General features: G+C 42.2%; 1 protein-coding gene across 1 annotated transcript in view; it reads right to left on the bottom strand.

Moving 5' to 3' along the window:
* Positions 1–16,430, bottom strand: part of LOC136882316 (popeye domain-containing 2) — a 154,920-nt gene that overhangs the window by 78,186 nt on the left and 60,304 nt on the right. The window contains exon 6 of the mRNA XM_068229162.1: positions 8,578–8,715. Within this exon, the coding sequence (XP_068085263.1) occupies positions 8,578–8,715 (138 nt within the window). The remainder of the gene's footprint in view (positions 1–8,577; positions 8,716–16,430) is intronic.

Here is a 16,430-nt window from a genome sequence, read left to right as displayed (position 1 = left end):
GAGCTCTCAACTTAAACCTTTCAATCGCCGAATGGGCCTAGAATCATCATCAGGATACCTCTTAGTACACTTAAAAGCTTGTCAGCTTTAACACCTTTTAACACTTGCTGCCCTTAAATCAAGGGGAAGCAACTAGGATCAGAAGCTCATCCTACAAGGCCAAGAATTACTTAAATAAAAGTAAATAGAAATGGCCAAAAACAGTTTTTTTTTTTTCTTCTTGCAATTTGCTTTACGTTACACCGACACAGATAGGTTTCATGGCGACGATGGGATGGGAAAAGGATAGGAGTAGAAAGGAAGCGACCATTGCTTTAACTAATGTACAGCCCCAACATTTTCCTGGTGTGAAAATGGAAAACCATCTTCAGGGCTACCGACAGCGGGGTTCGAACCAACTATCTCCCGAATGCAATGTAACAGCTACGTGACCAAGACCACACGGTCACTTGCTCAGTAAAGAATACAAATAAGAATGGGATGCTGAACCCACTCAGGCAATCCCGTGACATGCCTACGATAACAGTTAATGGGGCAAAAGACCCTGTGACACAGAGATAAATTCATACTAAAAAGAACTAAAAAGAAAATTAAAAACCGAAAACCAAAAAGGAAAAAGTTTATATTTCGAAAAGCTTAGTCACAAAAGGGCAGTACAATAACTCGGGACAACGTCAACGACTGTTCCTGAGAACAGGGTTTATCGGGTTCCCTCTCTTTTGAAGTTCAATCTGCGACCAAGTCTCGGGAACTACTGAATAATCTTCGGAGATTTTAGCATGTACACGAGGTAAGGTGCGCGTCCAAATGGACTGCGGGAGCGTCAAAGGGCACCTACTCTCTGCATGGTCGCCACGGGTGACAGTGGGGAGGAGCCGTCACATCTACGAAAGCTTCCTGCGATAGTTAATAAGTTTAAGGTAGCAGGAACTCAGCCCACATTGTACTTGGTAATATCCTCGGGGTGACAGCCGAATTCGGGACAACGTCAACGACTGTTCTTCGGGACAGGGTTCACCGGGTTCTCTTTCTTTTGAGGTTTAATCTGCGACCGAGTTTTGGGAACGACTGAATAATCTTCGGAGATGTTAACATTAACACGAGGTGAGGTGTAAGGACCGCAGGGGCTTTGTGGATGTTCGTCACGGGTGTCGGCGCCGAGCATCTTCATATATCACTGGGATCGAACACGCCAACTTGGGATCAAGAAGCCTGCTTTCCCACCATCTGAGCCACTCAAATTTTTGAATGACTGAAAATTCCAAATTATTACCGTATTCTGACGCTGTACATTTCCAAGGGCATAGGCTGGTGAAACGGATTCACCGCACCGGGGCTTGCGAAGTCAGGGCCACGAGTGATAAACACCAGTAAAGTTGCGGTTGGCCGCCTCTGTGGTGTAGTGGTTAGCGTGATTAGCTGCCACCCCCGGAGGCCCGGGTTCGATTCCCGGCTCTGCCACGAAATTCGAAAAGTGGTACGAGGGCTGGAACTGGGTCCACTCAGCCTCGGGAGGTCAACTGGGTTCGATTCCCACCTCAGCCATCCTGGAAGTGGTTTTCCGTGGTTTCCCACTTCTCCTCCAGGCGAATGCCGGGATGGTACCTAACTTAAGGCCACGGCCGCTTCCTTCCCTCTTCCTTGCCTATCCCTTCCAATCTTCCCATCCCTCCACAAGGCCCCTGTTCAGCATAGCAGGTGAGGCCGCCTGGGCGAGGTACTGGTCATACTCCCCAGTTGTATCCCCCAACCAAGAGTCTGAACCTCCAGGACACTGCCCTTGAGGCGGTAGAGGTGGGATCCCTCGCTAAGTCCCAGGGAAAAACCGAACCTGGAGGGTAAACAGATGATGATGATGATGATGAAAGTTGCGGTTCCAGCTCAAAATAAAATGTTCTAAGAATCCCGTGGTAAAATAATTCTGTAACAAATTATGTTTACTGGATAGCGCTTACTACTAATGTAGTTAAATATTATTTAGTTATTATAATGTTTCGTTCAAGTTTAATCAATTTATCCATGCATGACCAAGACATTTTTATTCTGAAAACCCTGTCATTATTTTCGTTTGGTAGGATCTTAAACCCTAAATAACGCCTGTTTTGATCCTGTTGATCTTATTGTAAATATGCCTTTGCTGGCTAAAACTAGTGGTTACAGTGCACTGTGTCTTCTGGTATGGGCTAGAGGTTTTTTCTTTCATTGATCTGTCTCAGTCTTATCCTTGGCTTTGACAATATGAACCCCCTGTGGGTGGGGGCGGTAGAATAACACCCACGGTATCCCCTACCTGTCATAGGAGGCGACTAAATGGGGACCCAGGAATCTGAACTTGGGAGCGTGGGTTGGTGACCAAGGGGCCCTTAGCTGAGTCCTAGCATTGTTTCCCCTTACTTGTACCAGGCTCCTCACTTTCATCTATCCTATCCGACCTTCCTTGGTCGACTTTTGTTCTTTTCCGACCCCGACGGTATTAGAGCACTCGAGGCCTAGGGAGTTTTTCTTTGGCCGATACCTGCATTTTTCGAATGCCTAGTTGTATTTCCTCTTAAAACAATAATCACCACCACCCCCACCACTATACTCCGCTATTAAGATTTTTTTAAGAATACTGGCCTCTGTTTACTCACTGTAGCCTACATGTTATGTATTCTGTATCTGTTATGTTCATTTTCAGTGTATTTTACTGTGTATCTGAGCTGGCTGTATGACCACCCCCAGCCCGAAATAAATGTTTGAAAGAACCTAGCTACGCTACTGTACAAGGGTATCAATGTGTAGGGTCGTATTCTGAAGATTCGGGTATTACCGAAGTTCTAATACGATATTTTTAAAGAGGTGTAGAAATAACGTAATGTTTTTACCAAGTCGCCAAAGTCATACCAACAGCGAAGTGATCGAAGCCATTACTCATCGATATGCATAAAAACCTTCGTGGTGAAATCAAGGTGTCAGTTGGGTGATGTATGGTTCAAGTCTCCGGAAGAGATAGCCGATTGTTAGTTCGCGCGCTTATCTGGCACGGAACAGGAACTGACCAGAGAGTAATAAATTCTTACTCTGGCTGAGAATGAGAGTGGGAGAAAACACCAGTCGTGACTCCTATCGCACAATTTAACTGTCACAAGTTATGCCACTGTTTAAGATCCACGACACTTGTTCGGCCACGCCATTCAATTATATTTTCCTACTGCTAAATTGGGCCTCGCGAAAATTCAAATAGGTTACTTCAGATTGAATCAATGAAAAAATCCACGGTCTGTTTCCAGTCATTCGACCAGGTCAGGAATACAATGAAAGAAGCCCCCATCTAACGGCGAGGATAGGAATTGTGCCGGCTGCCGAAGCCTGTCACACTCCTCTGGGGCAATGATTAATGACTGACAAACGAAATGAAATGATATTGGTGTTGCTGGAATGAAAGATGACAGAGAAACCGGAGTACCCGAAGAAAAACCTGTCCCGCCTCCGCTCTGTCCAGCACAAATCTCACATGAAGTGATCGGGATTTGAACCACGGAACCCAGCAGTGAGAGGCCAGCGTGCTGCCGCCTGATCCACGAAGGCTCTAGACTTAAACAATCTGAGGTTAAAATGAGGTTTTAGCCGGCTAGCGCAGCTCAGGTTTCAAGGTATTGACGTCGTAACCAAGTTCAGACACAGCAGGTGGTTCGAGAATGGTCTCAGGAACAGTGGTTCTCAACCTGTGGGGGGCGATCCGAATGGGGAAGAAATCTCAGAGGCAGGGTAGATCCTCAAACAGTTATTCTTCTTCTCCTTCTTCCGCTTCTCCCACTATTGCGGGGTCGCGGGAGCGAACTGTGTCATACATATGTGGATTTGGGCCTGTTTAACGGCCAGATGCCCTTCCTGGTGCCAACCCTATATGGAGGGATGTAGTCATTATTTCGTGTAGTGTGTTGTCTGAATGTTGACTGTATTGGGACAAACACAAACACCCAGTCGCCGAGCCGGAAGAATTAATCACACACGATTCAAATCCCGACCCGACCGGGAATCGAACCGGAGAGCCTCTGAATCAGCAAAGGAGTCGGGCTGTGGATTCTTGAACAGTACTACTACCAAAATGTTTTCATTCCGTACACTAATCAGGTACGGTGGACCTCCTAGTGGATGACTCCCTGTCTCAGACCAGGAAATGTGTTGCGATGATTTGGGATGCAGGGAAGGTGAGGGCGGAATGGCCGTCACCTATAAAAAGAACTGTCCCAGCATTCGCCGTAGTAACGAGATGGGAAACCACGGAAAGCCGTTCTCGGGACAGCCGACGGTGGAACCAGCCCATCGCCTCCCGAATGCAGAGCTGTAAAGCCACAATAAAGCCGTGGCAACTATTAGCTACTCTGCTCGGTGTCAAACAGCACTGCCAAAGGTAATGAAGTTATAGGGAAACCACAAAAACCTTGGTGGTGCTAAAATGAGGCATTCTATAGTCGTAATATTGAAAGATGCGCTCCGACAGTTCTTACAGGGACGTCCATTTACTGCCTGTCTGGGGGGGGAGGGAGAGGAAGAAGGGGGCATGGTTCCCGTGTAAACGAGGGCGGATCCACTGCCGTTGCCATGGAGATAAGCCTGATCGCCTGCTCGAGTTGCTTGGAGTTGCCAAACCTCTCACTTTTGAGTTATGTACAACAGAACAGAGCGGTCTGAACTAACAAACAAGTGAGTCGGAAGTGAAGGGAAGGAGAAAGGAATGCAGGAATGTGGCAACACCGTGCAATGCCACGTGCATTGCTCCTTCTTCCAGCCCTATCTATCAAAACGACTCTTTCAATATTACGGGTAAAGGCAAGACGAGGAGTGAGATAGTTTGCCATTAATTTCCTCGAAGATCCAGAAAAACCTGTTCCAGTACCCTCTGAGTGATGACTTTCATAGTGTTCGGACATTCAAGCAGTGCTCTGAATGTCCATTACTAACAACCACCTACATCTGAGCAGCTACCATATTGTCGCCGCCATAAATAAGGCTGAGACTTTAGAGAAAGCTATATTTTGCTCTGTTCTGTGTCAAGGGGATGATGCAAAAAATACTCTGTCCGTCAATATATAGCACCGGGTGGTATAAGAAATGTAAAACACATAGACCTAAATTCAAAAATAATTTGAATTGAAAGTCGAGTTCGAAATCTCTGAATGTTAACGAGCAAGAACAACTCATTGATCACACTAGTGATTCTCCATTAACAAATACATTTATTTTAAGGAATTGTCTTTATCGAAGTTTTGAACGAAGTCAACAACTAGTGTACATCTTAATACCTTTTGCAACAACTAACTTACGCGAGACAGGTTTCTCTGCTTTGGCAGCAATTACTGTAAGAAAAAGTATCTTAGATTTGCCATAATCTGATATTGGTTTACGTTTTGATAGACTTTGATACGAAAAATAGAACTTCCCGTCACAATGAACAGTGACCACTTAATATTTAAATTTCTTTGCAGAGGAAAATTTAGTGACATGTTACTTTAATATACATAGTTACATTTGAATAATATACACAGGTCAGTTTAGAAGTATTGAAACAATTTCTGTTTCCGAGGACTAATATTGTGATACTTGAGTCTTGTATAATAACCGCTAGCTTGAGTAGTATGAACAAAACTAGTAAATAAACTAAAGAAAAATTGGAAGATGACTTCTATTTTGATAAAGAAATTGTAGTGGGGAGGGGTTTTACTGAGCGGAGTGGCCGCGCGTGTTAAAACACAACGGCTATAGAACAAAGCTGTGCAATCAGCGATGTGTTGGGCCGTAGGCTGTCCTGCGAATATTTTTTGTAGTTTCGCATTTTTCACTTTCAGACAAATGCCGGAACAATTTCAAGTCATAGGCCACAGCGGCTTCCTTCCACCTCCTCACTAAATTTCATTCACCATCAATCATTTCATCTTCATTTGCTACCCAACTGAGTTTGGCGTCAGGAAGGGCATCCGGTCGTAAAAATATGACATGCATATCATCTCACCTCATTCTCAACCTCGTAGCAAGAAACAGGACTAAGAGGTAAACAAACAACAAACACTGAAAACGGGGTCTAATCAGGTGGAATCCAGAGGCGAAACGTTGGAGAGCCATACAAAGATAGTCAGTACATCGAAAATGTCTTTTTTTTATTTTTGATAGTAATAAGGTTTTAATTTTTTTAAACGTGCAGCAGTTTTGCAGAGTGTCGATTCTCGCTAAAATAAAAGTATCAGTAATGTTTTAATTAAAATAGAACTATGCTGCCGGGCTGAGTAGCTCAGGCGGTGGAGCGCTGGCCTTGCGAACCCAGTTCGGTGCTATTTGAAGGTGCTCAAGTACGTCAGCCAAGTGTCGGTAGATTTACTGGCACGTAAAAGAAGAACTCCAGCGGACAAAATTCCGACACCTCGGTGTCTCCGAAAATCGAAGGAGTAGTTAGTGGGACATAGAAACAATAACATTATTAATAGAACTACGCTGTTATCTGCAATACAATTGTTCATATGGAAAATAATGGGCGTATAGTCTTCATAATTCAACAAGTATTTTCAGTACAATGAAAGGTATTCAAATGAATCCAATTTTCCAGCCGTGCACCTTCTTAAGGCACAGAGAGAGGGAGAGGGAGTCAGTACTCAATTTTTATGTCGTCGGTATTCTAGGTGCTTAATGTCCTTTCGTGACTATTAGCTTTAAGGTTTGAGGAAACACCAACGTACTGATATTTTGTCTTGAAAAGTGGTTCCTTAACCCTACAAGGACCACGGGGCGGGAGGGGGGGGGGGGGTAGTGGCGGTGCCTCTGAGGCCCACAGTCATAATAAATTACTTCTTGTAATGAGATATACGTTTTGCAATGCTAGTAAAGAAATCAAATTGCTATTTTGAGTCATAACGAATATAACAAACTAAATAATTTTCAACATTTCTCTTTTTTTTTTTTTACCTTAAAATGGTAATCAAAAGCTGTGTGGGCCTGCGAAGCCTTCCCTTGGTCCAAGTGAAGATCAATTTGTCTATATATAATTTCCATTGATCTTCACATCAATCTTGCCCAAGTTCGTTCCAATAATGCACAAAAATGACAATAAAGTCACCTCCGTACAGGCCATGAAGGCCCTTGGAGGAGTGGAAGGTAAAGGCTTCCACCATTGTTAACCGCAGCACGTGATGAGGTAGAGTGGTTAGCTCTACGCCCGGCCGCCTTTGCCTCCAGGAATTAACCTGGTACTCATTTTTGGTGTAGGCTGAGTGAACCTCCGGAAGTGGAAATCTCGTTTCTTAAATGTTACGACTTCCTGACGGGGATACAAACCCACGTCCTTCCGGGCGAACCGAGCCTTTATCGCCTCGGCCAGGCAGCCCCTACAAAAATGATAACTATGATTCAAAATCAAGAATGGCAACACCGAGATTATTGAAGCGACAAGACTGCTTACTGTTAGATTAGCATTTAGTGGGTACTTGTAATGTTACAAATAAAAGAGTCTGTTTACGTATTGTTCCTTAGGTAAATGAAATGAAATGAAATGAAATGAAATGGTGTATGGCTTTTAGTGCCGGAATGTGTCCGAGGACTTCGGCTCGCCAGGTACAGGTCTTTTGACTTGACTCCCGTAGGCGACCTGCGCGTCGTAATGAGGATGAAATGATGATGAAGGCGACACATACACCCAGTTATCGCGCCAGAGGAATTAACCAATTATGGTTAAAATTCCCGAACCTGCCTGGAATCGAACCCAGCACCCCTGTGACCAAAGGCCAGCACGCTAACCATTTAGCCATGGATCCGGACGTTCCTTAGGTGATGCAGAAGCTGTGAGTCAACATGAGTCGAAATACATTTAACGCTGAAGAAATAAACGGAATGTTGGAAGAGGAGGACGATGTGGAACAAAATATTTTTGAATTTTCAGACAAAGAAATTCGTGATTCATTTGCGTTTGTGACTAATATTTGGATGGATTTAATTTTGGGGCCAAATGATATTAATGATAAAGATTATTATGATCATGAGAGACATTCCTTGGCAAATAACTCTATGACAGAAGCAATAAAACTGTAATCTGCTTAAAATATGAGCCGGGAAATAACGCTGACCGACAGGAAAAATATTCGTGATTGATTTGTGTTTGTCACCAACATGTGGGCGAATCGAATTTCAATTTAATATTTTATACTGAAGTTTTCCTTACAAATTATTCACTAAATGCTGTTTCAAAATTTATGTCGGTAGAATCCAGGTTTATTACATATTCTTTAGAATGGGCCTTAGAAGCCAGCCCCCCCCCCCCCCCCCACTGTTCCACCGTGTAATAAACAAACCTCAGTCCATGCAGGGTTAAGGTGTATGTGGTTTTCTGGCACTCCTACAATACCATACAGTCGTGTCGGCGTTTTAATCCCTCAAATTCATGTGCACGATGCGCGCACCAAACTAAACACATAACGAATTTTAGTTCTGAACATGGTGCTTTACAGGCTCACATAACATTAATTCTTGGATATCTTGAATGATCGAGTTCGAGAGTACAATTATCTATAGATTATCTAGAATTTGAGGTTCTAAACGTGTTCATAATCTTACCGAATATGAGTGCAGAGTGCATGAAGAGAACGCCATAAGCGCTACTTGGAGCCGCATATGAAATAACAAAGCAGGCGTTAGCCAGCTGGAAGAGAAGATGCTGTGGCTTTCTCCACACATCACACCACGGTAGAGTACCTGAAACACAGAAGGAAATAAGATTTTAGTTAGTTAGTTAGTTAATAAGTAAGTAAGTCTTCCATTTAGTTTTTCATTCGCATTAGCAACGTGAACCTGTCACTGACGGCCGAGAGTCTCGCGTGAGGAACAAGAATACGATACAATATATTGGAAATGAAAGGTGAGGCCAATGTGTTTCAGAGAACAAACGAAATAAGAATAGGAAGAAGTAATAAGGTAATGTGTGTGTAGTTTTTTAACTGCGTGGTCGGTGAGACAGTTACTTTTATTTTTGTATTTTTTTGCTAGTGGCTTTACGTCGCACCGACAGAGATAGATCTTATGGCGACGAGGTGACACAGTTACTCTGACAAAATAGACATTTGGGTTGATATGTTCATATGTAACAGGAGATAGCTTGTACGTTATTGCGTATGTTATTCAGTATGGTATGGACATACAGTATATATTACCGAGCGAGTTGGCCGTGCGGTTAGGGGCGTGCAGATGTAAGCTCGCATCCGGGAGATAGTGGGTTCGAACCCCGCTGTCGACAGCCCTGAAGATAGTTTTCCGTGGTTTCCCATTTTCACGCCAGGCAAATGCTGGGACTGTAGTCTACCTTAATTAGTTAAGGCCACGGCCGCTTCCTTCCCATTCCTAGGCCTTTCCTGTTCTATCGTCGCCATAAGACCCATCTGTGTCGGTGCGACGTTTTTTAAAATCATGGACTTAAACAAGCATTACAGTATATCGTATATTTTGTATATTAGTCTTGTCTTAATCCGTTTACCCTCCAGCGTTGGTTTTTCCCTCGGACTCAGCGAGGAATCTCACCTCTACCGCCTCAAGGGCAGTGTCCTCAAGTGTGAGATTTTTGGGTCGGGGATACAACTGGCGAGGAGTACCGGTACCTCTCCCAGGCCGCCTCTCCTGCTATGCTGAACAGGGGCCTTGTAGAGGGATGGGACGTTTGGAAGGGATAAACAAGGAAAAGGGAAGGAAGCTGCCATGGCCTTAAGTAAGGAAAAGTGGGAAACCACGGAAGACAATTTCGAGGATGGATGAGGAAGGAACTGAAACCCCCTCTACTCAGTTGATCTCCCGAGGCTGAGTGGACCCCATTCCAGCGCTCGTACTACTTTTCAAATTTCGTGACCGAGCCGGGAATCGAACCCTGGCCTCCAAGGATGGCAGCTAATCACAACAACCACTATACCACAGAGGCGGACTTGTATATTAATAAGATTTAAAAGTGTATTTTCTGTCAGTTTCAACAATAATTTTATAACGTTTCTCGGGTGGTTGGTGTGTTGCGTATATACAGTATGACGAAATGCGTATTAACATCATCACAAGTTTACAGTCCTTGTGCCAGATGAATATTAGCCAAATGCAAATAAAATCCCCAGTTTGATCGGGAATCGAATCCGAACCCGTCCGAACCATTCGGCCAAGAAGTGGAACTCTCATATATCATCTCATTAAACAAGTGAAATAATCCGTGTGTATGGGCAACAGAGCCACGTTGTAACGAAGGCACCGTTGCCTTGCGATTTAAATATGAGCCCAATTCTCATTCCACTACCAAGTGCAAGACTAAAAGAAAGCCGTGGCATCGACAGCCCCTAAGGATTCTTGGTTGCCATCCCAAAGGCCTGCAGCTATTTGAGTGCCACGTGGTCAACGTGACAACATGCTCAACCATCACTTGGCTTTCGTCCGCCTCCGTAGCGTAATGGTTAGTGTTATTAGCTGCCGTCCTCGGGGTCCCGCCCCAGGGGCTCTGAAATTTGGAGGGTGGGTTGGCGACCACGGGGCCCTTAGCTGAGTCCTGGCATTGCTTCCTCTTACTTGTGCCAGGCTCCTCACTTTCATCTATCCTGTCCGACCTCCCTTGGTCAACTCTTGTTCTTTTCCGACCCCGACGCTATTAGGTTTGCGAGGGCTAGGGAGTCTTTCATTTTCACGCCCTTCGCGGCCCTTGTCTTTCTTTGACCGATGTCTTCATTTTTCGAAGTGTCGGATCCCTTACATTTTTCCCTCTGATTAGTGTTATATAGAGGATGGTTGCCTAGTTGTACTTCCTCTTAAAACAATAATCACCACCACCACCACCTCGGGGTCCCGGGTTCAATTTCCACTACTGCCAGAAATTTAAAAATGGCAGGTGGGCTGCTATGTGGTTGAAATGGTACACGCAGCTCACCTCCATTTGGGTTATGTCTGAAAAGAGCTTCACTACCTCGGTATGAGGACACGAGTTAACTTGTCCGGTTCCATGGCTAAATCGTTAGCGTGCTTGCCTTTCGTCCCGAAGTTTCCGGGTTCGATTCCCGGACGAGTTGGGGATTTTAACCGTAATTCATCGTTAGAATTCATCACAGATAGACCCCATCCTCAAAGACGCTCAGATCACCTATACGGTGTCAACTAGAAAGACCTACACCAGGCCTCTTCGGAGGCCACACGCCATTAAATTAACCTAAAAGCCAATACCAGAAACATAAATGAACAGTAGGTAAATAAAATAGGGATAATTACATCAAATGCTTTTACTTCACAATGTAAATTGAAGAAATAGCTCAACCGGACGAATGAAGGTAAAAACAAAGGACTGGGTATGTTACAACAAAGTGAGTGACCAAACAGAGCTCTCATTTGCGTTAACACGCTAATGTACAAAGCATCGTGATGAGAACTGCCGCAGTTGTCGAACACACAAAGTGTGCAGGCAATTGGAAATGAGAAATAACGCACAGTGGCATTTGGCAATACTGCGTTGCAGGGCTGTTAGTAGCGAAACTTTATGACTATGACATTGTTCCAAATGGGACGAAATCCAGATAGTAGGGATATAAAAAGGGCAAGAGCAATTTGCACTCTTAAAAGAGGCTTTTTGCTTTCCTTCCTTTTGGCACCGAGTATCGTAATCTTGTCTCTCCTTATTTATTGTAAGCATGTTCCCAGGACTATGTCCAAGAAAATCGATGTAATCGTTCAAGAATTCAATGAATGTTGTGGCAATAGCTCCTTCTGTGGTTGACTGGTAGAGTATCGGCCTCCGGATCCCAAGATTGCGGGCTCAAACCTAGTTTGGGATGTACACCCCCCCAACCCCCACGCAATTATTTCACACATTTTTGGAACACCTGGGTAGTTAAAGTAGGTTAAACATTGTGCCAAAACAACAGCTCTCCATCCAACTGATATCGTGAAACAGTAACATGCCTCTTATTAGACGACATGATGTAACATTATCTTGCTTGTGGTTTAACACATAGAAGGTTTTCGGCGACGCAAGGATGGGAAAGGGCTAGGATTCGGAAGGTAGCAGCCGTTGTCTTAATTAACGAACAGCCCCAGCAATTGTCTGGCGTGAAAATGGTAAACCACGGAAAACCATTTTCAGGGCTGACGATAGTGTGGTTCGAACGCACTATACCCCAGGGTGCAAGCTCACGGCTATATTCCCTTAACCGCGTTGCAAACTCACTCGGTTTGATGATAATTGAAATTAAGTCTAGTAGATTAAATTCAAGGATCAAACAATTCTTCCTTTTTCGCGACTGTACGTGCATATCTAGAGAAGGGCTGAACAGAATTTAATGAAAATGTTACTTAAGATCAGGAGAGAATACACTACTATCTAGGCTATAAATATTTTTATTCAAGGAAGGTGAAACAGTCTAGGGCGAGGTCTGAATCGTAATTTTGCAATAACTCCGTTAATACTGGTCTGATCAATAAAGGCTACTTTACAAAATTTACAGAAAATTCAATTTCTTCCCAGCCCTAGCCCTTTCCTATCACATCGTCGCCATACTGTCTGTGTCGATGCGACGTAAAACATATATATCAACAAAATATAATTCACCTGTGAGACAAAACCCTGCGGATACCCACAACAAACATTATATCTACAGGATGTTTCATAAATGCAGGCATAATTTCAGGGTTGGATTCCTCACATATAGAGAATGAAGAAAGTGTATATGAACATAGGTACGGAAATCCTTTCTTGGCCTCCACAATCACCTGATCTAAACAGGTTTAAATTCTATATGTGGGGTTACGCAAAATATTTGGTGCACGTGACTGCTCTGGAGAATGAAGCAACACTCATGGTAGAATTTCCAGGTCCTTTCAAACAGTACCTACAACACCATACGAAGAAGCGGACATTCTGAACACCTCTTGTAAAGTAATTATTGGGGTAAATCAGTACATGCAACCTAGTTCACATCACGTGAGTTTCTAGCCCATGACAGAGTCTAATAATATCTTGGAAAATAGCCATTTCCGGACCCGTGATTATTTACACTTTACCGGGTGAGTTGGCCGTGCGGTTAGGGAAGCGCAACTGTGAGATCTCATCCGGGAGATAGTGGGTTCTAACCCCACTGTCGGCAGCCCTGAATATTGTTTTCCATGGTTTCCCATTTTCATACCAGGAAAATGCTGCGGCTATACCTTTTAAAGCCACGGCCGCTTCCTTCCCACTCATAGCCCTTTTCTATCCCATTGTCGCAATAAGGGCCTATCTGTGTCGATGTGACATAAAGCAAATTTTGAAAACATATATTTACACTTTTTTCTTTTCTTTTTTCTATATATATAGACACGAAGAAAATTAAAATACGAATTTAAAAAATATGTCTAAAGTACAGGAAAAACTCTCATTCTCTTATTTTATATAGACAGATGAGAGTGTCATTCAAGTAACTGTCGAACCTAATTGGAAAACGCTGAATTATCCTTGTAGGACAACTATATCCGTCTACGAGTGAACGACCAATACAAGGGCATGGTTTGTTTGTATACATTCTTTCTTCACGTACGCCATATAGAACGAGGAAGTCCAGCAAAGAAACCAAAGTAGTTCACAACATTAGAACTAGGTCAGCAGTTTTTATTAAGTGATGGAGAAACTGGAAGATATAACAGTTGAGATTTTCCATTTCACGTTGATTTTAACACAGAACGACAAATTAAAGAAAATGCAATTACAGTTTAATATCTTCAACTGCATCCCATCGCTGCTTCTCTACTGATTATCATGAGAAAGATATTAAGTTGACAGGAAGTAAATTGGTGCGCTAGTTTATTCGTTATATTCGTGCAGCAAGAAAAAAAATGTTACTAACTTTATCATACTAAGAATGAGCACACTGTTGGCCAAGTGACCAAGTTTGTGAACAGAGAGTGAAACAATATTTTCTGGCGAAAATCCAGGTTTTCCTTCCGTATACAATATTAATGTAATTAAAACTGATATAGAATTTATGAGCTATTTCGTTCTGTTGTTACGTAATGTTAAACTTCGTTCCTATTATATACAATGCCACACAGTTTGAGAGCTTAGAATTCTACGAGTTGTAGAAGAGGTGTCACTTTTTGAATGCAGTTAGTGTAATAATTGATATCTAGTGTATTAGTGAAATAAGTGAAGTTAATTTCTGAAAATTGAAAATTAAATGTCTTTATTTAAGAGGAGTAAGGTGACAAATTTCACGATTTTTCAGCTTTTCATCCTATAAAGTACTTCGAATTTCTCCATTAAATGGTAAAGATGTTTGTTCTTGAAACGAGCTTTTTATGTTTAACTAAGTTATCGTACAAATACGTCATACTTCACAAGTTTTTTTGAGTCCCCTGCATTTCCGAAACTAGCGTAGTAGAACTAGCACTAGAAACTATCAGAGATGATTATAGTTTTCATAACTACCGAGCGAGCTGGCCGTGCGGTTAGGGGCGCGCAGCTGTGAGCTTGCATTCGGGAGGCAGTGGGTTCGAACCCGACTCTCCGCAGCCCTGAAAATGGTTTTCCGTGGTTTCCCATTTTCACACCAGGCAAATGTTGTGGTTGTACCTTAATTAAGGCCACGGCCACTTCCTTCCCACTCCTAGCCCTGCCCTGAGCCATCATCGCCATAAGACCTATCTGCGTCGGTGCGACGTAACACAAATTGTAAAATAATAATAATAATAATAATAATAATAATAATAATAATAATAATAATAATAATAATAATAATAATAATAATAATAATAATAAACAAGTTTTCATTCATTTCGTCATTTAGATTGGTAGTATTAACGTAATAAATCTGGCAACCTGGAGTGAAGTACTTCGTTTGCAATTCAGGGCTTCGCTATGATTATTTGTAATGGATTCATTTGATTGTAGATTCTAACATTGGACATTTTAATGTGATATGTACATCTATCTTACAAACTACAAAATGGATAATATTTAACTGTGTATCAAAATAATTAATAGATGCCACTGAACCAAAATTGTAGCAAATAATTTCTCATTACATGAATTAGAGACATTCATATAATATCTGCGAAATTGCTATAAAACCTCTGTCGGCGTTGCTGCAGTCACATTTGCCCATGTTCTTGAAGCCTGTCTACAAGGCGAACATTTACGGAACTCGTGCCGTCATGCAGTCAGATCATCCATCGCCAATGCGTCGAAGGAGAAAGGGTATATTATGTATGAAGAGGTACGTGGTCTATCCACCCATGGAAACAATCTGACATCGTTGCTTTTCAGCCATATTCTCCCCCATGGATGCACTATATACCGCACCAACAGATTCGAGAACTCAACAGCCAACCTGAAGACGTATAAAAGAGACGTAAGTACGAACCTACAGTTAAATAGTTCCGAGAAAAATATGTCGAGTAGGCCTATATGACTGTAATATTGGTTTAATTGTAGGAGCCACTACTACTGATTAGTGCAAAAGGTTCTGTGTCACGAAAGTTTTTTCCCAACAGCTGCTTTAAGTGCACTAAAACGTTACATTGGAATGCTTTGGAACCATACTTTGGGCCTCAACGGAACTGTTCCTTAACGGTCTTGTCACGTACTTAGTCATCTTTTCTATTGCTTTCCGAGAATTTACTTACACACTTAAAAAATTCCTATTTGGTAGTCTTTGTCATCTTGGTAACCTGTAAATATTACAGGAATGTTTTGAAATAAATAAAAATAAATACAGCAAATCAAAAATCTATATAATATAAATACGTTCACGTAATTCTACTTCACTGAACTTACGATAGACATTAGAAACACATCTAAATATCTCAAAGTTCTAACCGGACAGGTTTCAGATATACTGGCCCATAAATATGACGTTTTCTAACGTTGGAGAGATAGGACAGTTCAGTTCCCCTTTGTAAGTTAATTAGAAGGAGGACCATAGGTGCATTTAGATGTAACTAACTGCCACTAAAATTGAAATTAATCAATGAGTGTAAGATAATCTAAATAATAACAAAGAAGAATACAACTATTTATATAAGAAACTTATATTTCATAAAGAAAATACCGTACAGTTAAAAATTAACGCCTAAGAAGCAGGCATATTTGGAGGATGTTGAATCAGTTCAAGAAGTCGACAGAGGACCACCTATTACTACAGCAGAGTTTGATCAGCACTCTCCAAACTAAAATAGAACAAAGGCACCGGTGTGAATGCCATTCCAGCAGAACTCCTGAAAAACTGTGTTGATACCATGAAAAACAATTTCTTTAAAGTGATTATTGAATGCTACGAACAAGACACCTTACGATTATTGAATGCTACGAACAAGATACCTTACCAACTGATTTTTTCAAAAGTAGAACATTTACACTCCCCAAAAAAGGAAATACATGCGATTGTTAAAATTATAGAACATTAGCGATCCTTTCCTACGTTTCTAAAATTTTA

The sequence above is a fragment of the Anabrus simplex genome, chromosome 1 (assembly GCF_040414725.1).
Source record: "Anabrus simplex isolate iqAnaSimp1 chromosome 1, ASM4041472v1, whole genome shotgun sequence".
In the NCBI taxonomy this organism is placed as follows: Eukaryota; Metazoa; Arthropoda; class Insecta; order Orthoptera; family Tettigoniidae; genus Anabrus; species Anabrus simplex.
The sequence above is the reverse complement of the archived record's forward strand: the minus strand, read 5'-3'. Positions and strand labels throughout refer to the sequence as shown.